Genomic DNA, 23838 nt, shown 5'->3' on the forward strand with positions numbered 1-23838 from the left:
TTATAAAACAGAGTATTCCCTAGTAAGTGAATTTGGTTAATGGATATTCAGTTAAAAATAGAGTTGATGGTGGATTAGAATTAAAGATTCAGGTTTTGGGTTTTTAAGCAGGTTGTTGAATTTTATGAGTTGATCACATTATCTTTGCACAAGTTCACACCTTGTCAACATATTGCAGAAGTGGCAAAATTATGCTCTTAATATTTGATTCCTGTCAAAGACTGAGATAATTTATTATAAGTTTGTGCTGAATTACAAAGAAATTAGGAACTCGGAAACAAATGCAATTCGTAAATTAAAAAAAGAGTGAACACACTTCAAAAAGTACCTCATTGACTGTAAAGTTTTTAGGATGTCCTGAGGTCATGAAACGTATCGTATAGCTACAAGTTCTTTCTCTTTCATTAATTCACAGATTTTTCACACAGAGAATGTGATCACGCAGGCTTGGAAATTCAAACATTAATGAGTTTAATTCCTAATCAGCTAATAGTTGAGATTTGACATAGTTGCAACAGTGCTTCCAGGTATGGGTTAACAGAAAGGGAGTATGGTACAGGGGAAAGATTTACTCAGGACAAAGTAACCATTGGTGGAGGTGTTGGAATGGTTTAGTTGTTTGACACGTATCTTGACAAATGGAGATGCATAGGTTAGGCAGTTGGCAAGTGGAGACTGCATTTATCAGTGACTTGGGGAGAGAGTTTTCCAGAGTAGGGTTACAGAAATTAGTGGTGTTGGAACAGAAATATGAAGGAAGAGGTCAAACAAGTCAAAAACAGCTGTAATGTTCTCTGATTATGTAAGTCTGTTTATATTAAATGTTCAATGAGCTTCATTCATTTAAACCTGGATTTACCTCAGGAGGTGAATGGGACTTGGTGCAAGTAAGGATGGCAAGTATTTCAATAAGGAATTCAGGAAATGGCTTGGGAAAGCACAGCAAGAAGTCAGATGAGCATCAAAAGAGCTGGAATAAAGATAAAAAAACTCAAATATGAAAGCAAGAGAGGTGCCAGGGAAAAGATCAACATGTAATTTGATGATTCATTGCTATCTTCTTATGGCAAAAGAAACTGCAGTGTCATATACTTCCTGAAAGAATATTTAAGTTAAAAAAAACTATCAAATTATTAAGAACAAACTTTAAGAGATAATTATATTGATATTTCTGATGTTTATAAATTATATGAACCTGCATAGAACATGCCTCCTGCTTGTAGAAGCTAAATGCTGTTGGAAAATAAGTCACCAGGCTAGGAAAGTTTAATGAAGCAATTAGAATTCATGCAGAGTAGTTCATTAACTACATAACTTGGATCTGAGGACTGTTTTTTTTCTCAAATAAAAATGAATGTAATAAGTTTGACTTAAATGACAAATTACCCAAAAGTGTTTTAAGAAAACATTAATGAGAAACTTATGGTTATGGTAAGACAATCCCAAAAAGAAATTCTCAGGGCTATAGAGCATGTGGAGGGGCTTGAAAATATTTAGATGGCTGTTTCAAAGTGCAGGTACAGTACGCAATGAGTAATCTACTGTTGTGCTGCTTGGTTGTATGACCCTAAGTCCAGCAGTGAACAATTTCACAGAATTGTTTGTAATCATCTGCTCCAATTCAACCAAAAAGGCTGAAACAAAAACAGAAACCGCTGGAAAATCTCAGCAGGTCTGGCAGCATCCGTGGAGGGAAATCAGAGTTAATGTTTCGGGTCCAGTGACCCTTCTTCAGCACCTGACTTTGTCATATAAAGGCTAACTTTGTGGGTTCAAAAAGAGATGTCATTTCTGACAAACAAAACACTTGGCACCTCAGGGCATCCATTTGCAGAGTGTGGTCCTACAGCACATCGAGGGAAATTTCCTTCTATTTTGCCTGAACATTAAACTTCAGCAGACTGTGTACTACTTGCAGAAGTGTAACCTGTTTCTTTATCCCCCCCACAGTGTCTACTCTGTGTGAAACATCCAATTAGACCAAACTAATGACATGATGCATGCATATTAAAAATTGAATTGAGTACACAAATTATTTTCACAAGATGCTTGCAAAAGAACCAGTCTGAATGAGGTTCCAGACTAGAAAGGGTAATACTGACCCCTCTGAACAACCTTGTTCCTCTTTGGCTCAAATTTCTCCTCCCACTCAAACCTTGTGAACATCGTTAAAGGACATCTCTTCATTATAACGGTTCTACTGTTACTGACAGATATTAAATTTAATCCCATTTTGGTCTGCTAGAAGAACAAGATTTCTGGTTGCTTTGGTACTCTTCATTATTGCAATGATTCAGGGGCATGCTCTGACCTTTATATATGCCATCCCTTCAATTTCTCATCCACCAGGTGATGGAAAAGGAAGTGGTCATATGGACTATTCTAATTGTACTGGCTCGGTGAAAGCACTATCTAATAAATATCCATAGCAAGCAATTTTTTTTCCCCTTCAATGTTTTTCAATTTGCTTTGCAAGTTACTATTACGTCTGTTTCCATGACCTTTTGAGAGAGTGCATTCCAGATCCTAATTCACTGAATAAAAAATACTTTTTGCTCTTATTGTCTGCATCTTTTCCATAGCACTTGCACATTATCTGAAGTCAGAACTGGACACAATACAACAACTAAGGGCTAACAAACAAAATATTTACAATAACAACCCGTCTTTCTCAGCAGTACGAATAGGGAGATAGCAGCAGCTGCTGGTGTCACTCAGGTTGAGAAGGGACCCAGCCTCAGCGAATGAGTGGAAGGGGTTGTCACGGGGAACATGGCAAGGTAGGGAGATGGGTCAGAAACAAGAGCAGTTGGTTGGCTCTTAGTGGGCCCCCAACCCTACCTGATTTCGTATCCCTCAATTAGGCACTGACTTCCTTTGCTGTGCTTCCTTTATGGCAAATTCCCCTTCCTCTGCAGGGCTAATACTGACTGCCATGGGGTGAGACCCTTAAGAGACCATTAATTCACAGTTGGAGGACTCAACTGGCAGGTGAGTGGGAAAGTCATCCATAGGCCTTCCCACTATCAACTCACTGAAGGTGGGGGTGTCCCATCCACTTGATTACATTCACCTCAAGCACCAAACTCACCATGAGGGAGGACATAAGATTCTGTCCAAACAAAAACAAAGTTGCTGGAAAAGCTCAGCAGGTCTGGCAGCATCTGTGGAGGAGAAAACAGAGTTACCGTTTCGGGTCTGGTGACCCTTCCTCAGAACCTTCCTCCTAAGATTCTGTCCAATGTTTCTTCCATTAATAAAACCAAGGATTTCTTCTTATGTTGAATAACAACCTTTTCAACTTGTTCTGACATTTTCAATACACAGATGGGATTTAAGGAGCATCATATATGACAGCAAGCCAAAAGATCTCATGCCAATTATTTGAAGAACTTGGAAGTTTTGATGGATGAGATGTGAGGAACATACATTCCATACTCGACTTTTACTGGATATAGATTTTTTGAAGAAGCTTGCACAGTTTTGCAAATGTTTCATTCAGATCAATATCAGCTAAAAACAATTAAGGTTTGAGTTTAATGCATGAAGTAGTTTTGCAAACCTTTGCAATCTTTTATTTAACCATCAACAGTTTTAGACAAACAGTCAATGTATGATCGGGTAAATCAAATCCTGAAGGAGGATTCTACAGAAATGAAACAGTGACAAAATCCAACAGCTCCTCAAGCCTGCTCAACTCTTCAATATGATCATGGCTACTCTTGACTAACTCCAACTTCTCAACTTAACCCTATACCTTTTGTGCCCAAAAATTACAAGACTACAATTGCAAATTATACAGATTGAAGATGCTGACATTCAATAACCACAGGATTTCAATTCATTGCATAGGGAATAAATATCAGAAAGTCTGCAATAAACTCTCTACTCTTGAAGTCTATTTTAGGTTTCTTACTAAGCCACTGGATGTATGAGTTCGTCAGGCTCCTCTGACAACCATTTCAGGTTGCAAACAGTCGGATGAAATAAAGTGATTTGTGTCAAGCTCCACACAGTCAACCCAGCATTTCCTTTTATTTCACACTATGCAGAGAACACTTGAGAGATCAGAATGTGTTTGGATTGGCTTAGAAAGGAACTTTCATTTAGTAGCACCGTTCACATTCTCAGGATGTCCAAGGTAGATAGGGATTGGCAATAAATGTTGGGCTAGCCAGTGATGCCCACATCTCATGAATAAACAAACAATTGCATCAGTCAACGAGTACCTTTGATTGAGAATGTTGTAGCACAGATGGAGGCCATTCAGTCCACTGTGCCTGTACTTTGAAGGAACTATTCAATTAGTCCTACCCCCAATGTTTTATCTGTATATCCTACAAATGTTATCTCTTCATGTGTATCCGAATCCTTTTGGACAGTTGCTGTTGAATCTGCATCCATCTTGTTTTCAGGTGGTGCATTCCAGTTTTCTTGGAAAACAAATATTAACTAAAATCAAAAAGGCTCATAGATTGTATGGATATCAGTTTACTCTGTGACTGATTCCACCACAGGCTTGTAACAGAGACCCTAAGAATTGTAAGTGGCTACTGGTGACGTTAGCGACTGATTATCTGTTTGCCATTCACAGTTGCAATGGTAACAATATTCTCATGCCAATCAAAACAAATAAAAACAGGAGTGCTGTATGAAGTCATCCAGTGTACATCTGCTAATATTTGTCAAAGCCGGTTTTCCAGGGTCTGCTTTTTAAGAGTGCTGTATATAGTCGCTAATCTGTAAAGCAACTAGTGATGTGTTGTCACATTTCCAACTGTGTTCAAAAACCATTTATTTCTACTGACAATCTCTCCACTTCTGCATTTTGCTTAAACTCTGGAGATTGCAAGTTTTGGCAACCCCTTTCCAAAATGTTTGGAATTAAAATTATCCCACTCCAATTCTCTCACCAGGAATGAGCAGAGACAGTTGAATAACTCCATGGAAAGTTTGATCTGTAAGTTTCTCACTCACAGAACCAGAATGACAACCCTTTGGGTGATGTCACTCATTATGATTGAGAAACGCACAGTGTGGTCATGTAAAGCCTGCTTTTACTTCAGATCATCAGACCCTTTCCAGGTAAAACAAATCCTGGGGAGTAAAAGCGATACAACATGCATACTCCCAATCAGGGTGTCCCTCTAGTATTCTATCATTCCAACTGCAAATACATGGCACAGAATGACTGAAGCTACCGAGTGGTTACATTAATAAAATCAGCTGCTCAAAACATTTATGACTGCATCAGAAGTTCTCTTTACTAACATTTGAACAATCCAGGCAGACTTATGGTTAAGGGTCTTAGCACACTGTAAGCCTAGCCCCCTCTTTGGCTTACCTTCTGCCGGATTTCCTCTTCCATTTTCACAGGGGAGCCCCACTCAGCGACTTGTTTTACTCCATCGCTGGCAAATCCCCCATACTCCCAGAGCCTGTAAGACTTAGAATGAGATGCTCCAATGATAGCAGACCAGTGCGTTGCAAATTCTTGTTGTATCATGAAACAAAGAGAAAAGAATATGTTCAGTGTTTCAGTACAAAGGTTGTAAACACACATGCACACGAGCTTTAAGCATTTCACAGACATATCACTTTACCCCAATCTGCTCAAGGAAGGTTAAACAAAGAAATGAGTTTGATTAAAGACTATGTTGCTCGCTTACAAATAGTTCCATATTCTGAAAAACTTAGAGGCACTAGAGAAAGTGCAGCAAACGTTTGGAAGAGTGACCAGTGTTTGGAACCCTGCTACAGGTCTGATATTCCTATTTGCTTTTCCTTTAGTCCTGGCATATTGCATGGCTTTAGTTGGCATTGAGGGGTTTATGCACGCTGATACACAGTCTGTGGGAGACTAGTTGAATGGATCTGAAGATCTTTCGTGCCTAACACTGCTCACAGATTCACATCAGAACTAAGAGGTTACAGCTGCCAGAAAGGTTAAATAGCTGCGGATTTTTCATTCTTAGAAAAGACTGAGGCGTGACCTAATGACCTAATTTGACCTCACAAGGTTCTAGGATTACGAAAGAGTCTAAACATGGACAAGATTCCTCTACTTCTGAGGGTACCAAAGACCAGGGAACATAAAAGGATAGGCCGTGACAAGTCCAACAAGGAATCCAGGGGAACTTCTTTAGAGAGAATGGTGAAATGGAACTCAGGAAAGTTAGATGAATGAATGAGGGAGTAGTAGGACATATTGTTAGGGTGAGCTGAAGTATGCTCGGCAGAGCATAAACACCAAAGACTAAGTTGGGCTGAAAGGTTTGTTTCTGCATTGTAACTTGTTCATTATTCTACATGATGAGTCACAACCTTAAGTGTCAAGGACAACGTTCCATTTCTCTTTCTAATCAAACAACCCCTCAAGCAAGCAGGCTACAAATTCACCAGGTATATAAATTAACATCTAGATACAAACCTTTGGATAGAACAATAAGAAAAAGATGTAATGCTGTATGGGTAACAAGGTGTAGAGCTGGATGACCATAGCAGGCCAGGCAGCATCAGAGGAGCAGGAAAGCTGACGTTTTGGGTCTGGACCCTTCTTCAGACAGGATCCAGACCCAAAGTGTCAGCTTTCCTGCTCCTCTGATGCTGCCTGGCCTGCTGTGGTCATCTAGCTCTACGCCTTGTTATCTTAGACTCTAGCATCGGCAGTTCCTACTATCTCTAATGCTGTAGGGAGGTTTATTTCTAGACTTCTTTAAAATGCTTTGTATTTTTTTTGAAGAATGAAGTGTTGTACATTTTAATGTACTTGTGTGTTCAATGTGAGAATTAATCTGCAGTGATTGAGTACCCACCAGTGATGTGATCGAGATGATCCAAGTTCCATTGCTCTTTATGTGCCCAGTGTAAGGGCAACATAGGAAGATGCTTATCCAAGCTGCTTGCTAGTCATGTCCAGACTTTACAGATCATTTAAATACGAAAAGCATACATTTGCGAAATGGCTTAGGCACAAATGAACAAAAAGTAAATAGCAGCAGGAGTTTGGGCTTTTGAACCTGCCTTGTCATTCAATAAGATCATAGCTGATCTTCTACCTCACCACCTTCCCAGATTATTCACATATTGCTATTTTATTTATACCAGAAAATCTATCAATGCACTTTCTTGAATATGCTCAAGCTACTAAGTATCTTCATCTCTATGGAAAGAGAATTACAAAGGTTGAGCATTTTTATTGAAGAAATTCTTCCTCTCCTCAAACTTAAATGGCCAACTCTGTATTCTGAGAATCTGACCTCAGGTTCTAGATTTTCCATCCAGGAAAAATGACTTCTCAACATCTACCACGTCAAGTTTCTTCAGAGCCTTATATGTTTAAATGGGACTATCTCTCATTCTTCAAAACTTAGGGAATATAGACTATATCCACTCAATCTTTCCTCAAAGGCATCATTGAATATAGGAGCAAGAGGGAGCTACTGTGAAACAAATAAAAGTGAATTGCTGCAGATGCCGGAGATACGAAACAAAAACAGCAAGTGCTGGAGAAACTCAGATCTGGCAGCATCTGTGAAGAGAGTAGCAGAGTTAACTTTAAAGACACTTCTTCAGAACTGAAGGGGGTTGTAAAAATGACAGAACATTGATCATGACAAAATTGCTACCTGCTCTCATCCAGAATTGGAAAAATTAATCAATTTTACTTCCAATTTCCATCCTTTTCTCATCTTCACCTGGCCCATCTGTCTCTTCCTCTCCTTGATTTGTCGGTTTTCATTTCTGGGGATATGCTTTCCACTATTACTATCCCACAGACTCCCGGTTACATCTTCACTTCCTCATACTCACTTCCTTTATGAACTCCATTCTATGCTCCCAGTTTTGCCATTCTCCCATTGAACAATCAGGGATGTCCTGGGATTGGGGTAATTAATAAACAGTAGATCAGCTCACATGATAAATAAGTCATACTTTGGGAGGGAAAACAGTAACTAATAGAGTGCCGTAGGGATAAGTAATAAGCCTCAACTGTTTACAATGTATATTGATGGCTCGGACGAAGGGACTGATTGTATTGTTGCCAAATTTGCTGATGGATAAAAAAGGAGAACAAGATTTGAGGAGGATACAAATAGTCTGCAAAGGAAATTAATAGCTTAAGGAGATTTACAAAAAACTTGAGGGTATTGTCTTTAGTACAAAGAAAAACAGTACTTTATTTAAATGGAGAGAGATTAGACAATGCTACACATCAGGGGGATCTGGATGTCCTTGCAAATGAATCACAAAATGTTAGCATGCAAGTAGATACAGCAAATGAATAGAAAAGCAAACTCAATGTTGGCATTTATTACAAAAGGGATAGAGTATAAAAATAGAAGAGTCTTATTAAAACCATAGACAGGATTGGCAAGACTACACATGGAGTACTGCATACAGTTTGGTCTCCTTAGTTAAGGAAGGATATAATTGCATTGGAAACAGTTCATGGGAAGAAGGTTCACTAGGTTGATTCCTGGGATACGGGATTGTCTTACTAGAGCAGGTTAAAGCTATATTCATTGGAGGTTATTAGAATGAGAGATAGCCTTTTTGAAACATTTGGCAATAATACAGAGGCTCCCTCATAGGGTAGGTGCTAAGAGAATGCTTTCCTTTGTGGGGGACATTTGAACTATAGGGCAGCAATTTCAGGATAACGGGTCTCCATTTGAGATGGAGATGAGGAGGATTTTTGTATGGTCAGAAATCTTTGAATTGTCTCGCCCCACCAGCAGGAGGTAGGGATATTAAATAAATTCAAGGCTGAGCTAAACTGATTTTTTCATACAATGGGGAAGAGTTCTGGGGAACAGGCAGAAAAGTGAAGTGGAGACCAAGATCAACTGTGATATTAAATAGCAGAATAGGTTAGAGATGCTGAATGGTCACCTTCTTAGGCAGAGTCAGAGTCATAGAAATCTACATCCCAGAAAAAGGCTCTTCGACCTTGTATACCTTGGGATTGTAAGTGCACATCTAAATGCTTATTAAATATTGAGAGTTTCTGCGCTTAAGGTTATGGAGTTCCAGATTCCCATGACTCTGTGGTTGATGAAAGTTTCCTCACATCCCCTCTGAACCTCCTGCCCCTTATCTTGAAATCTAAGTCACCTGATGATCGATCCCATCATTGATAGGTTTCTTCCAATCTACTCTGTCTATGCTCCTTTTACTTTTATACATCTCAATCACATCCCCTCATAAATCACCTCTGCTCTAAGGAAAAAAAAAACCCAATTGTCCAATCTCTCCAATCGAAACTCTCTAGCCCAGGCAACATCGTGGTAAATCTCCTCTGCATCTGCTCCATTGCAATTACATCCCTCCTATAATGTGAATTCCAGACGGCACACAGAGCTGTGGTTTAATCAACAATTCATACAATTCCAGTCTGACCTCCCTGCTCTTAAGCTCCAAGCCTCAACTAATGAAAACAAGAATTCTATATACTTTCTTAACCAATTTATCTCCCTGTATTAGTAGGTTAAGTAACATTGTACATGCACACTAAGGACCCTCTGATCCTTAGTGATTTCCAGGGTCTTACCATTCATCATGTATTGCCATGCCTTGTTTGACCTGTTCAAGTGCATCACCTTACAGTTATATGGGTTGAATTCCATTTGCCACTGATCAGCCCATCTGACCTGCCCATCTATATCCTCGTGGTCCAAAGCTAAAGGTTAAGGCCAAGGCCATCTCCTCACTACTTACTACACCACCAATTTTTGCAGCATGTGCAAACTTACTGACCAGTTCTCCTAAATCATTTATGTAAACCACAAACAGCAAGATTCCCAACACTGATGCCTGTGGGACTCCACTGGACATAGACTTCCAGTTGGAAAAACACCCCTCAACCATTACCCTCTGCTTCCTGGCACTCAGTTGTGAATCTAATTTGCTAAATTTCAAATTTCATCCTCCTTTTCCTTGTTTGCACTGCTAGCAAAGTTGATCAGTGAGAATCCAACAGCTTTATGATCACATTTACCAATACCACTTTTCTGATTGGAGCATTTAAAGCAAAAAAAAAACAAAAAAAAACATTGATTGCAGTAGAATTTGAACTTTATTTCTTCTGGATTCATAGTTCAGGAACCTGAATTTGGAGAATAGGAACACAACTAGACAAGACAAGAAGGGCTAGAAATACTGATCATATACATCAGTGTTTGAAGGTTAAAGTGAAGAGTTCTGTTATAGGGTCCTATCGGAATTATTGGGCAGTTTATGCAGGATGCTGCAGCTTTAAAGAATCTTCAGCTTTTTTTTAAGCTCTGATTTTGCAGATTTGTTTTCTGTTTCTCTAGCAATAATTAGTTAAACAGTTAATTAGAGTGTGCGTTGAAAAAGCAATTAACTCAAATAGCCTGGGAGTCATTCCTGGTTAATACAGGCATGCAGCTGATTACGATCAGTGAAACATGGAACGACAAGCTAACATGTTAACTGTATCATTCTCAAATATCAACAGCCATATAGTTTATTTCATAAAATCCTAGCTGACATTCAGTGCAGTGCGGAGAAAATACTGTATCTTTTTTACATATACAAAAAAGGTACAAATCAAAATACTTAGCAAATACTAATTGAGTCTTCCAGTCCTAAATAACTGCAGAGGGGAATATCCTGTCACCGAGTCACCCTTTATTAACACATGCACAGTACACAGGCTTTGACCAGCTGGCCTAGAGCCAGTCCTGAGGTTGTGGAGACTTTGAGGCTCCTGTTTATAATTTTTTTCTTTTACCAGGGGTGCAAATAGCTTTATTAACATACCACCACCTGGAAAATCATCCATGTGACCAAAGCATCAGTATCAAGCAGCGCCCCTATAGGGGCAATGCCTATGTGAAAGAAAAAAAGGTGAGGTCGAGGGTAGGGATCAAATCAAAACAGAGAGTTTGTGGAGGAAACAATGCACTCACACCCTACGGTGCCCACCTCTCCCGAAAGGCGAGAACACCGGTTCACACTGTGTGCTCCTTCTCCAGGGACACCCAGGCGCGGACATAGCCACAGAAGAAGGGCAGGCCATTGGCCAAGACAACCCCGTCCATGGCCTGCTGCCTGGACCTATTACTGGGCAGCATGTCCAGGCCCAGGAGCAGACCCACAGAAGATCATCTGACCTGCCCGACCCCCTCCATATTGGATGCCCAAAGATCAGGTGCATGGGGCTGAAGTGCAACCAAAAACACAAAAGGAGGTCTTTGCAATAACCGCAAAGGGAGTGCGAGTACCCACACCCAATACACACATGGTCCTCAGACTCCACAACGCCGACTCCTGCTTATATTGGTCAATAAGGGCTCCCTGATTTGGGGCTGTTAACAGCCCCAATCGAGGATCAAAAACTCAATGATATCCACCTGGCCCTCATTCCAGGTGTGTGTGTGTGTGTGTGCCTGTGTGTGTGTAAACATAGGGTGTAACATACCGTTAGTGTACCAAGCTCACAGGAATCAGGGTTTCAGGCACCAGCAGTTGGAACTTGAGGCAAGAATGATAAAGGGATGTACAGAAATGGAATGGCCTTTGTGGCATTGACTAAGTTAGGCAGTTCTAGTGGAAGATCAGTGCTTGGTCAGACTGTCAAGCCACATTACAGTGAGTTATTGTCATTGGCGCCGTGCCCGTATGGGATGTGCATGCTGAATCCAGACCAAAAATGGCAGTAGGACTTAAGGCAAACTGGATGCAGAGTAAAACCTCAAACCTTCACCTCCAAAGGGCTTCTCAACTTCCAAGATTATGCCAGAATCTCACAGGAAAAAGCAAACCCAAGGCCAGAAAAAGTGCATTTTTTTCAAATTTTCTTTGACGATTTTTGGTTATTGGTTTTAGTTTGGTGGGAATAAGGGAAGATTTTGATGACAATCCACAAATCATCCTAAGAGGCAATGCTGAGTAGGAGTTTAATGGCAATGAGGCTGGACATATTGCAGTAACCATTTGAGGGAATTGGAATTGGAAGTTGGAAAGTGATGATGACATTCTTGGAACACATCTCGCTGGAGATAACACCTCACCTCCAACAATTTGGGGAGCCCTTGGGATAAATCTGTTCAATTGAAATAGATCAAAAGTAGTATCAGAAAGTCAAGCAACATCTGGGCATTTGTGCAGGAATCAGATAGAGAGAAACAAACAGGAATCAAGGAGATGTATGATACCAGCAGTGAGAAATCATTTTCTCAGTAGTAGTTGGGCATATTTTTGTCATTTGCAAGACAAATAGGCTGCACTTGCCAGTCTGCTTTACGGCAATGTGGTGCATGTATTGGATACAAAACATCATAATTCATATTTTATGAAAATAATGGAAAGTAAACATTCAAACTTGGATGATAATCCAGCTTATAAAAAGGTAATATGTTAAGCAACGCACAGAACAGAAACTAATTACTCCTGGGTTTTTGCTTTGTACTTAGATCACATTTGTGCAATTCATCTAATTTCACTTTATATTTGCTTCCTGGCTTCTGATATTTCTGACACTTACTGCTTGCAGTAACTAATGTGTTGCATGAATGCTCTGTGTACGCTGTGCAGTACACAGGCAAACAGGCCTCCAGATCTTAAAAGAATCAGCATCACATCAGGGATGGCATCTCTGCCATCCATTATCTGTTGACCCTCAAGTGTTTCAGCTTGCAATTCCATGTTATGAGTGTACCTTCCTTAGAAGAAACTTAATCTTTAAATGACTCCATGTGCTGTATGTATTTAACGCTGCAACTCTGGCTAGCAGTTAGTTGGCTGTGGGTCTGCAAACCACACAGACAGAAATTAGTTGGCTGTTGTTATGTCTGTTTTGTAACTTATAATGTATTTACTGTTTCAGTAAATCAACCCACAGAGTTAATTAATCCCTGATGAGCAATTGAGGATTAGATCATTGCAACTAACCATGACATGCTGATGAGGCTTATTACACTTGAGACATTTCTTAATCAATCTGTTCAGCCATGTTATTACACACCTCTGGAGCAGGTGGGACTTGAACCCAGGTTTCTTGGCTTTAGAGGTAGGGACTCTACCATGCTGCAACAGCCATCCTTATTACACTTGAACAGTCAGTAAGCAAGTTAAAACACCTGGTCAACGGTTTTAAATCATGCTATAGTGCATGTGAGAACACACAATGGTCTTTGTTCATGACAACAATGGGGAGTTTTTAAAAAGACAGCTTCTGGTAAGGAGACAAATCCCTGTTAAGAGGCCAGTTTAATTCACTTGAGAAAAGCAAGTCATCAAGGTATATGCTGAACCAATAACAAACAAAAGAAAAGTGAAAAGGCATATTGTCAGAATGCCCACAAAATTCTCTACTTTTAATTAGGACACAACAGAATTCCTCATGGAATTTAAAATTTTTGAACACATTCAGAGCTCTGGTTTCCAGATTTAGGTGTGTTTGATATAGAAAAGCAAATCTTAGCTTGTTTAGGAGTTGGGATCAAAAGTTGACACAGACTTAACATGTCAGGATTAACAGCTAAAGAACTAAAAATCCCCAAAAGATATTGACCAGATTAGAAGAGCAATTCAGATTCAGATTAAAGATCTGAATTCTTCATACTCATGTATTTGTAGAATTTATGGTAATTTAGGCAGAAGCCTACATAATCCAGAAATCACTTTGTTTGTAGAGACAAAGGAAAAGGCTCAATGCGAGATTTTCAGATGTGAAAACAACAAGCAGAATTGCTGAGTTGGTGATCGCATCCACCTCCTTGGATGCTTTCCAGAAAGATTTGCTACACAAACCAAAAACTTGTAGTGTTGAAGAATTATTTAAGGGTGGATATAAGCAGATCAATGGTCGGCATGATCATTAGAACAGTCAACATAACAAGACACGTGGAAGACATGGCCTTCTGCATGAAGCAATGAAATGCCCTGCTTCAGATAATTTTGCAAGGTGTCTGGCAGAGGCAGTGCACTGGAAAAAGTCTGATGCGCCTCCAAAGAGCTGACCATTATAAATCACACACAACGAGGACCTTAATGCAATAATAAAGACCATCTGGTATCCCATCAGAGGCACATGCATGAAATGATTGACAAAACCAGAATCAGATTATGTACATGAAACAATGAGTGACTAATACATTTTCACACTGTCAATCTTATGGAGAACTTCAATGTCACCACACCATCCAAAGCATTTGTAAAATTTCCAAATCTGTTCTTAGAAAACGTTCTTTCTTGGCTACAATTGGGACAGGGACAGGTGTCAATGTGCTAGCCTTCCAAATTCTAAAGAATACAACATAATGGAGAGCCATGACAAAGCTGATGAATGAATGTAAAATTATCAGCATACAATGGTCCACCAGTTACACATGCAAGATCAACAGTGCTGCAATGCCAGTATAATCAATCAATCTGCCTGGACATTGCAAGTGGTCTATATTGTAGATACTTCTGGATCAGAAATTACAGATACATCAGCGAGCCATGGTGTTGGACTAGTCACAATTCATGGAATCAGGCAAACTCCAATGACATAAGGAAGCTACAGATGACTAATAAAAAAAAAAACTTACGGAATTAAGAATGGAAAAAAGATGGAATACTTCATGGAGATAGATTGATTCAGTAAGGGATTCATGGGTTATGCAAGTAAGGAAGCAAAATGGAGTTAAGAATTTTCAGATCAGCCATGATTTCACTGAATTGTAGAACAGACTCAATGTGCTGAACAGCCTACTTTTACTGCCAAGTCCTATGGTTTTTACAGAATTAGTAAAGCTAAAATTTCATTTCTCTGCTGTGGAGAGAAAGATGAAAGTTCGAGAATAAAGGTCTCATCAACTAACTCAGGGTAAATCCAAACTTGAGATTACTATCTTTGAGATGAAGCAGTTTTTAGGAAGTAGTTTTTAGGGAGTAGTTCTGCTCAGTTCGCAAAGATGAATGAGAACTGGAAGAGAAAGAAATGAAGCTGGAAGGACAAAAATCTCTGCATCATCAATCTAATAAAAGTTTGTTGCTTCACAGGAAAATCTGAAGCAATTTTTGCGTAAAACAGTTCAGGCTCAGCAGAAGCAAATACAGAAACATCACCTTGACCAGAAAGCAATGCTGGAGGTCATGAAACAGCCCTTTCAGAAATAAATGTGAGTAATGATGCTGTAGTGAAAGAACTCAACCAATATATACAGAAAACAAAGCAACCATTGAAGCAGCATGAGGGAGAGGTCCAAGATTTAAAAGAAAACAAAAATGGAAAAGAAACTTGAAGAGGCTAAACAGCTATTACATCTTTATGAAGGAGAAAATATACTGGACTAACAGAAGGCTTAAATTTTTAATAGAAGAATTCAGTGTACAAAAGCAGAAGCTTCAAAATGAGTTGGATCACAACAGTGTATGCCAAGACAATTTGAACTACTTGAAACAACTTGGAGTATCAGTTAGTAATTAATCTGGAATAAAATCTGGCTGTTGTGTATCAGGGTTAGTAAATTCTGGAACAGCAATCGGCATTCTATAAAAGAAAAACCTGACAGTACAAACAAGAACAATAGGTAATATGTTTGAATGTGGGCAATAATAGCACCTCAAGGCAAAGTTGCCATTGCAAGATCTGAATATATTAGTAAATTACTTACATGTTACAAAGACTCACTGGCTCACTTGTTATTGTAACTAGTTAAGCTTTCTTTTAAAAGGAATAGGATGTTATATGTACCTCAACTGTAAGACGGTTCATCTTGAAGGACTCCATGTATCCAATGCTGAAACTCTGGCCAGCAATTAGCCTACTGTGGGTTTGCAATAAATATACAGAAACAAATAGCCCTCTTCTCCAATAGACAAATCAGGCTGTTGCACTGAAAAGGGCAGCAGCTGTTGTACCCAGGAGTGCCTATGAACACAATCGCCCACACACCCTCAGGATCTGTAAGCAGTAGCTGCACACCACTTCTTTACCCACAGAGTGATGAAAATGTGGAATTTGTCATCTCATGGAGCAGTTAAGGCAAATGGTCATAAAATGTATTAAAATGGAAGCAAGGCACCTACATGAGGGAAGAAGGAATGGAAGGATATACTGATGGGATGAAGTGAAGTGGAGGATGCCCTAGTTGCAGAAATAAATTTGTGGCTGTAATGTTTGCTTCATAACTTAAAATTTGATTGACTGCTTTAGATAAACGAACCAATAAAGTTAATCGACACCTAATGAGTGATTGATTATACAGTCTAGTCCATATGCTACTCAAGTGAGACAGCATTGTATTCCCCATCTGAAGACAATATATCTTAATCTGCCAGTCCTTCCATCCTCTGTAGTGTCAGGTTGTGCAGCGTCCATCAAACGGCGACAGAGAGATTTCAATCTGGCACATACCACCGGACATTAGCAGAATTGTCCAAGCATCAGAAACTTGCTTCAGAAGACCAATTATATACTCAATAGTGGTCCTTGTGAAAGCATGACTCTCAATAGATCATCCTACCATCTCAGAATGCAGATGGCTGATTGGGACAATGATCTACCTCTTTAACAATTAGCCCTCTTCTCCAATGGACAACCAGACAGTTGTACTAAAGGTGCCAGCAGTTGTGGTACCTGGGAGTGCCTATGAACATCACTATCATGGCTTTTCCCAGGGTATCACCCACACACCCACAGGATCCATAAACAGCAGCTGCACGCCATTTCTTTATCCAGACAGTGATGAGAATATGGAATTTACCACCTCATGGAGTAGTTGAGGCAAATAATCATAAATGTATTAAAATGGAAGCTAAGCATCTACATGAGGGAAGAAGGTATGCTGATAGGATGAAATAAAGTGGAGGGTGCTCACGTTGAGGTTAGCTATCAGCACAAAGCAGTTGGGCTAAATGACCGGTGTCTATGCTTTATATACACAATGTATTACTTCTCTCAAAAAGTCAGATTTTAGTCCTGTCTTATTTCCTTGTAACACAGTTACAAGAGCTGACTAAAGCATTAGTTCAAAAATTGTGTTTTCTGTCAGGTTTCATTTTAATTCCTTCTATGCTGGCTTCCTCCACTCACAGTAAATGTAAAATATTTTAGATTTATTTGAATGTGGGTGGATGCTTCTTAAATTGATTAAAGTATAATCCTTAAGATTAGTTCATAGTCTATTAAAGACTGTGATTTAAATGATATTCAATATAAGAAAAAAGGCTTATTGATACAAAAGGCACATGTCTTACTTGGATAATCTTTTGGATGGGTCTTCTCTGACCAATTTCCATAGAATGTTAACCTATATTTTGCAGTTCCACAGGCACAACAGTCTTGAATAGGCTTTTCTGTGGCATATTCTTCACCCAGTACTGAAAAAGGAAAGGAGGAGAAATGAAAGGAAAAATGTATACTTATGGATCAGAAATGGAATATCACATATTTAGAAAATTGATGGAACGTGTCATCAACAGTGTTATCAAACAGCACCTACTCAGCCATGAACTGCTCAGTGACACCTGGTTGGGTTCCTCCAGGGCCACTCAGCTCCTGACATCATTATAGTCTTGTTTCAAACATGGACAAGAGAGTTGAATTCCAGAGGTGAGCGGAGAGTGATAGCCCTTGACATCAAGGACACATTCAACCGAGTGCGGAATCATGGAGCCCTAGTCAAGCTGGAATTCAAAAGGAAGTCAAGAAAGCAGCTCACCACCACCTTCTCAAGGGCAACTAGGGATAGGCAATAAATGCTGGCTAGCCAGCGACACCCACATCCCACATGTCAAAAGTCCCATCAGCTCAATGTTGAGCTGGTGATCTATATTCTTAATTCACAGCAGTAGCTAAAAAACTTAAATGGACCTTAATCAAGGAATATTGCAATCACTTCAGGATTCCTAGAAGTTTAGATGATAAAAGGAAATCAAAAGGTAAATTCTTTGTTGTCTAGAAATTACAGGAGATTAGCCATTGGTTCATGGGAATGTTTGAGGCAATGCTTTTCTGATCAATGATACTGCTTTTAATAGCTTGTTCACCTGTATCCCTCGACCCCTTGCCTCTTCTACCACATTTGGTTTCTAATTTTTCTGAAGTGTAGGTATGGACGCTGATTTTCCCATCAAATTGCATCACCTCATATTTATCTACTTTGAACATTGTTTGGCATTGAATTGCTGAGTCTACAAGTTTTCTAATGCCTTCTTGTAATAGATTGCATTCTTCATTAGTGTCAACTGAAATACTCCCTTGAAGTTTAGAATCACCTGTGAATTGAAAATTGGTGTCAGCACCAATTCTGATAGAATACTGCTTTTTTAATCTTATCTCAATCTGAATAACTATCGCTTAGCCCCAAACTCTGTTATCCAGTTATTTGCTATCCATTCAGCTATGGTCGCCCGAGTCCCCATATCCTAATCTCTGTCAAAGCCCTACCAAAGGCCTTTTGAAAATCCAGGTGATGACATCTGCAACAATACCCTTGTCTGTTCTTTTTGATACCTCCTCAAAAGAATTCTATATGGATAGTTCAGTTAATTAGTCATCTACAACAGAGGGCAAGAAACTTAACCTGAATGTGTTAAGAGTACATCCACAAATATCAGAAATAGACATGTATTTCTAAATTGTATTCAGCTAGTAGATTGACACAAAAAATGTCTAAGACTATACAGTGTAGAAGGGCACATTTTGGCACAGAGTTGGTTTTTTTATTAAAGAATCTTAACTCAACATACACATGTTTTTCCTCAAAGCATTAACCAAAACTACTTTGCACAAGTATTTAGGCAAAGAATGAAATATTAACTACATTTAATGTTCTGTAAAGCAAAAGCCAGATAACTGGAAAACATTTCATTCCATGCTAGGCTTTAATTAGTAATGTTGCATAAATGGGAGCTAGCAGGCATCCATTCACTAGATTGGTTCCTGGGGTGAGATGATTTTCACTGATGAACGGCCAAATAAATAAGGTGTATACTCTCTGGTGTTCAGAGAAATGAGAGTCAGTCTCAATGAAAACGTGAAGTTCTAAATGAGCTTGGCAGCAAAGACATGCAGAAGAATTTGTTCCAGTTGCCTGTGGAATTGAGAACAGGGGGATAAAACTTTAGGGTCTAGGACCTATCATTTAGGAATCAGATGATGAGAAATTTCATTGCTCAGGACATTGCAAATTTTTCAAATTCTCTACTCCAGATGACTGTGGATGCTCTAACATTGCATATAGTTGATGGGTAGTTAATGGATAATATATTTAGTGGATAGATTTTTAACTTGTCAGTGAAAAAAGTGAAATGGAAAGCAGGTGGGAAAGTGGAAGTGAGGCAGAGATTAGACATGGCGGTGTTAAAAAGGCAAAGCAGCCTTGAGAGGCCAAATGGTTTACTCCTGGTTCTCTCCAGTTCTTATTCTGGGTATTTCCACGTTTGAATCAATCGTGAATTTACTTGAATCAAATACTTGTATGCACACATTTTGGCTGATCCTTTTACTCCAGCCACTAAAAGATTCTAATAAAAGAAAGGCAGTAGGAATTTCAATATCTGGAGGCACAATTGCAACTGTGCAAGTGAATGCATTTTAATGAAGTTAAAATTTCAGCCCCCAGTGTCAGCAAAGGATTGCCAGTCAGCTTTAACAATAATGGTACAAAAGCCCAGAAATTCCAATCTCCAGATAATCATTTCTGCAGCAGAGGCTGGAGTTCCACATTGAGACTGTATGAAAATCCTAAAGCAGCTGACTCCAAAAGAATTGCCCAACATTGAAAATTCCAACAGACAGTTCCTTAGTGTCTGTAACCTTGTGAGAAAGCCCCTCAAAGTCACAGAATTTAGACAGTTCTGACTCACACTTCATGATGATCCAGGAAAAGTTAAAGGATTAAAAATTCACTCTAACTTCTGAGCAACTATTAAACAGAAACCTTGACACCCCCACAACACCATCATTACCCCGACACACTTTAATCCAGCCTCTGCAGATTCAACACCACCCATCACTGATGTAACTCTTTCCCCATGCCCCCCAACCACCCAGTCTTACAACCCTTCTCTGCCTGGCCCAAAAGCTCCCAAAACCAATTCAGCCCTAACCGAAACAAACTACGAATGAGTACTCATCCATTTACTTGGTAAGCTACTCCCATCACCCACCAAACCCCTACAGCATCGTGTACACTAGTTCCTCACCCATTTGACACCCTACTCACCTGCACCCTACACCCCCACCCAACTGGCACTGTACCTTCATACTCAACTGGCAAACAAGTACCAGACAAACTTCTATCGCTGTCAAGGTGGCTTTGGGATCTTGAAAACAATTTAATGCTTGTGTAATGCCAGCAATTGCCATTTTAAAAAAAAGTGTCTGACCTGCAACATGCTCCTGAAATTAATTGATTTCTCCCTGGTTTTCTCTAATGGACACAATCAAGCCAGGTCAAGATTCTGACCAGAATATTTGCCAACAGGTCGAATCAGTTCTGATGGTAATCAGAAAATTTGGGCTAAAGAGTACAGCTCCTACCATTGCTCCCAATGATGCACAGAGCCAACTTTAGACAGGAACCACCTTACGCACTATTGTTATTCATAACAGCCATGGTTGAGATTTCTCATAGCAATACCAGCAATACAATGGCACTAGAAATAACTGCATTAGCATTTCCCAAATTCATGCCACTTTAGGATCCTTAAATCAAACTGGACATGGTTGTACCTCAGATTTTAGAGAGGAAAGAAAATCATATACAGGATCTTGGTTGATGATCCATTAAACTAATGTTTTGATAAATTTCTTTGAAACACACTTGAGATTCAACTGCATATTTGGCTCCAAGTTAAAAATGAATGCTGGGCCAGACCATAACTTTGTGCAATAGCACAAAACAAGGAATAGTAAGTTGACTATCTGCACACATCACTCCCCTAATGCAAGTTTTCAACTCAATCGAAAATAAAAATTGACAGAGGTCCAAAATGTGTTGTCAGCCTGTTGTCATTTGTATTGCACTATTGTTCAAAGTTAAAATCACTCATACTGATGTTAGAATTATAATATTTACTTAAAATGAAATGTACTTATACTAAAGAATGCCACATTAAAATAAAACCAAGTTACAACAGTACCCAAACTAACTCAGGCAAACACATCCGCAGACAGTTACAAATCACTATGAACATGCCTTATCAGGGGGTCAGATAACCACATGGGATATCGCAATTACCTTTCTCACATAGTCTCTTCGTAAGTGCTCCATCATCCTGGAACCAGATTATCCGTTTTTGCACAATACTGGCTCTGTAAGGTAAAATAGTGATGAATTTCAGTACTTTGAGAGCTGTAATGGTAGCAGTGGAATGTGGGAAAGAGGAAAAGAGACACAGTACTTTGATTTCATAATTAAAATCTATTGGCAGGAATAATATAGCATTGCATGTGAAATTGAAACTTTAGAAGTTAAGGAAAGAATATACTTGGATTTACACAACAACATTTCTGCTCTGGGTTGTACGAAAAGCAATTCTCACACTTCAGGATTGCAGTTGCTGGTTGTAATGTAGCTAAAATGGATGAAAATTTGTAAACAGTCAAATGCCAACAAGCATTGGTGAGATCATTGAACACATATCACACAGAGATTAATTCGGTCTGTTCGCAACCTTGGTGTCACATTTGATCCGGAGATGAGCTTCCAATCTCATGTCATCACTAAGATCATATAATTCCACCACTGTACCATCACTTAACTTCACTCTTGTCTCATCTCATCTGCTGCTGAAACACTCAATCATGCCTTTGTTACCTATGAACTCAACTACTCCAATGCACTCCTAACAAGTCTCCCACATCCTATCCTCCATAAACTTGAGGTCATTCAAATCTCTGCTGCAAGTGTATTAACTTGCAGCAAGTTCCATTTCCCTATCATCCCTGTGTTCATTGGCTTGTTGGTTCCTGGTCAAGCAACATTTTGATCTTAAAATGCTCATCCTTCTTTTTATATCCCTCCATGATCTTGCCCTTCTTATCTCTGCAGTCTGCACTCGTCTCCTATCCAATTGTATTTGCTCCTCCATTGAAAATCTGCCTTCAATAGTCTAGGATCAAGCTTTGGAACTCCCTCCATATACCTATTCACAGCTATACCTCATGCCTTTAGGGCATTTCTTAAAGCATTTCACACTTTTGGTCAGCTGACCTAATATTCATGTGGTTCACTGTAATATTTTGTTTTCTAATGCTCCCGTAAAGCACCTTGGGACACTTCATTACATGAAAGGCAGTACAAAATCAATTTCAGTGGTGCTAATAGAAAGATAAATGTTGGCCAGCACTTCCTGTGATATCTGGATCTGGCGTATACACAGAATCAAAAGCCAAATTCATTTGAGATGCAGAGGAAGACAATATCACATATTAGTTAAAAGGAAGTGATTGCAATTTGCAAGTGATTGGACATGGCAAAATTCCAACAAGTAAAACAACTGCATCTCACAGCTAGAAATCAGTGTGCAAGTGTAAAATGGAATGTGATTGACAATTAGCAGATAGCAAGGAAAATTAGCAAATCAGTACGCATGCTCGTAGGACCGGGCAATGTATGCAGCCAACCTAGCAGTGTATATAGTGATAGTCAGGCAAAACAGAACACAACTTAATGTAAGGCATGCCACCAACTACCACAACTATTTGCCTGCATCTACGTGGCACATTTAATACTGAAATGTTGCAGGTACTTCATGCAAGCGTTGCCACAAAATTATTCATGAGCTTCGTTAGGGTGAATTACATTGGGAATGGAGTGGGATGGTCATCTTTAAACAACATCTCAAAGGAGTGAGGTAGAGACATGAAGAGACTCAGGGAGGTAGCTCCAGACATTGGGCCTTGACAGTTCATGGGAATTGAGCATTTTCTTTGGTGTGCATTAATTTATTCCATAGGGATTAGTCTGTACAAAAAGCAGGGGTGATGGCCTTGTCGTATTGTTCCTACACGTATTTTTCCGGAGATCCAGGTAATGCTCTGGCGATGCAGGTTCAAATCCTACCGTGACAGGAAGTAGAATTTGATTTCAATAAATGTCTCAACCCATCTGGTTCACGGATGCCCTTTGGGGAAGGAAGCTTCCAACTTCATTCCAGCAAAGCTCAGCACAAGCTGAAAGAACAGCACCTCATTTTCCCCTTGGGAACTCTACAATCTTCTGGACTCAATATTGAGTTCAACAACTTTAGGGTTTGAGCTTCTCCCATGTCTTTACCCCAAACCCCCACACACCAGGACTTGTTATCACATGGTCGGCTATTACACACAACCCATTGTCAGCCACCAACAGTCCCTATTGATAGCTATTCACCCTGCTGGCCTGACTTTTATCCACTCTTGTCTGTCAAACTGCTCTTCTCTTTTTGGGCTCTATCCTCCATCTATTGTTTACTCCTTACCCCTCTCCCCACCCTATCTTCTGCATATATAAAAAAAAAAGCAACATTGTCCTAACGACCATCAGTCTGAGGAAGGATCACTGGACCTGAAATGTTAACTGATTTCTCTCCACTGATGCTGCCAGACCTGCTGAGCTTTTCCAGCAATTTCTGTTTTTGTTTCAAACTTCCACCTTTACCTAGCATGGCCTACATGTGACTCCAGACTCACAACAATGTGGTTGACTCTAACTGCCCTCCAAGCAATTAGGAATGGTCAACAAATACTGGCCTAGCAGTGATATCCACATCCTGTTAATGAATTTGAAAAATAATGATTTGAAAGCAGCTTGGAAAGATAATGGAACTGCAGAAGCCACAAACATTTTTAACCAACTGTTTAAACACACCTCTGGAGCAGGTGCAACT

General features: G+C 39.5%; 1 protein-coding gene across 1 annotated transcript in view; it reads right to left on the minus strand.

The window, feature by feature from the left end:
* Positions 1-23838, minus strand: part of LOC109937677 (spondin-1) — a 298509-nt gene that overhangs the window by 266761 nt on the left and 7910 nt on the right. The window contains exons 4-6 of the mRNA XM_048607183.1: positions 21207-21280; positions 17218-17340; positions 5345-5493 (exon numbers count right to left, since the gene is read on the minus strand). Coding sequence (XP_048463140.1) covers positions 5345-5493; positions 17218-17340; positions 21207-21280 — 346 coding nt within the window. The remainder of the gene's footprint in view (positions 1-5344; positions 5494-17217; positions 17341-21206; positions 21281-23838) is intronic.

This window comes from Rhincodon typus, chromosome 17 (assembly GCF_021869965.1).
Source record: "Rhincodon typus isolate 14 chromosome 17, sRhiTyp1.1, whole genome shotgun sequence".
NCBI lineage: Eukaryota > Metazoa > Chordata > Chondrichthyes > Orectolobiformes > Rhincodontidae > Rhincodon > Rhincodon typus.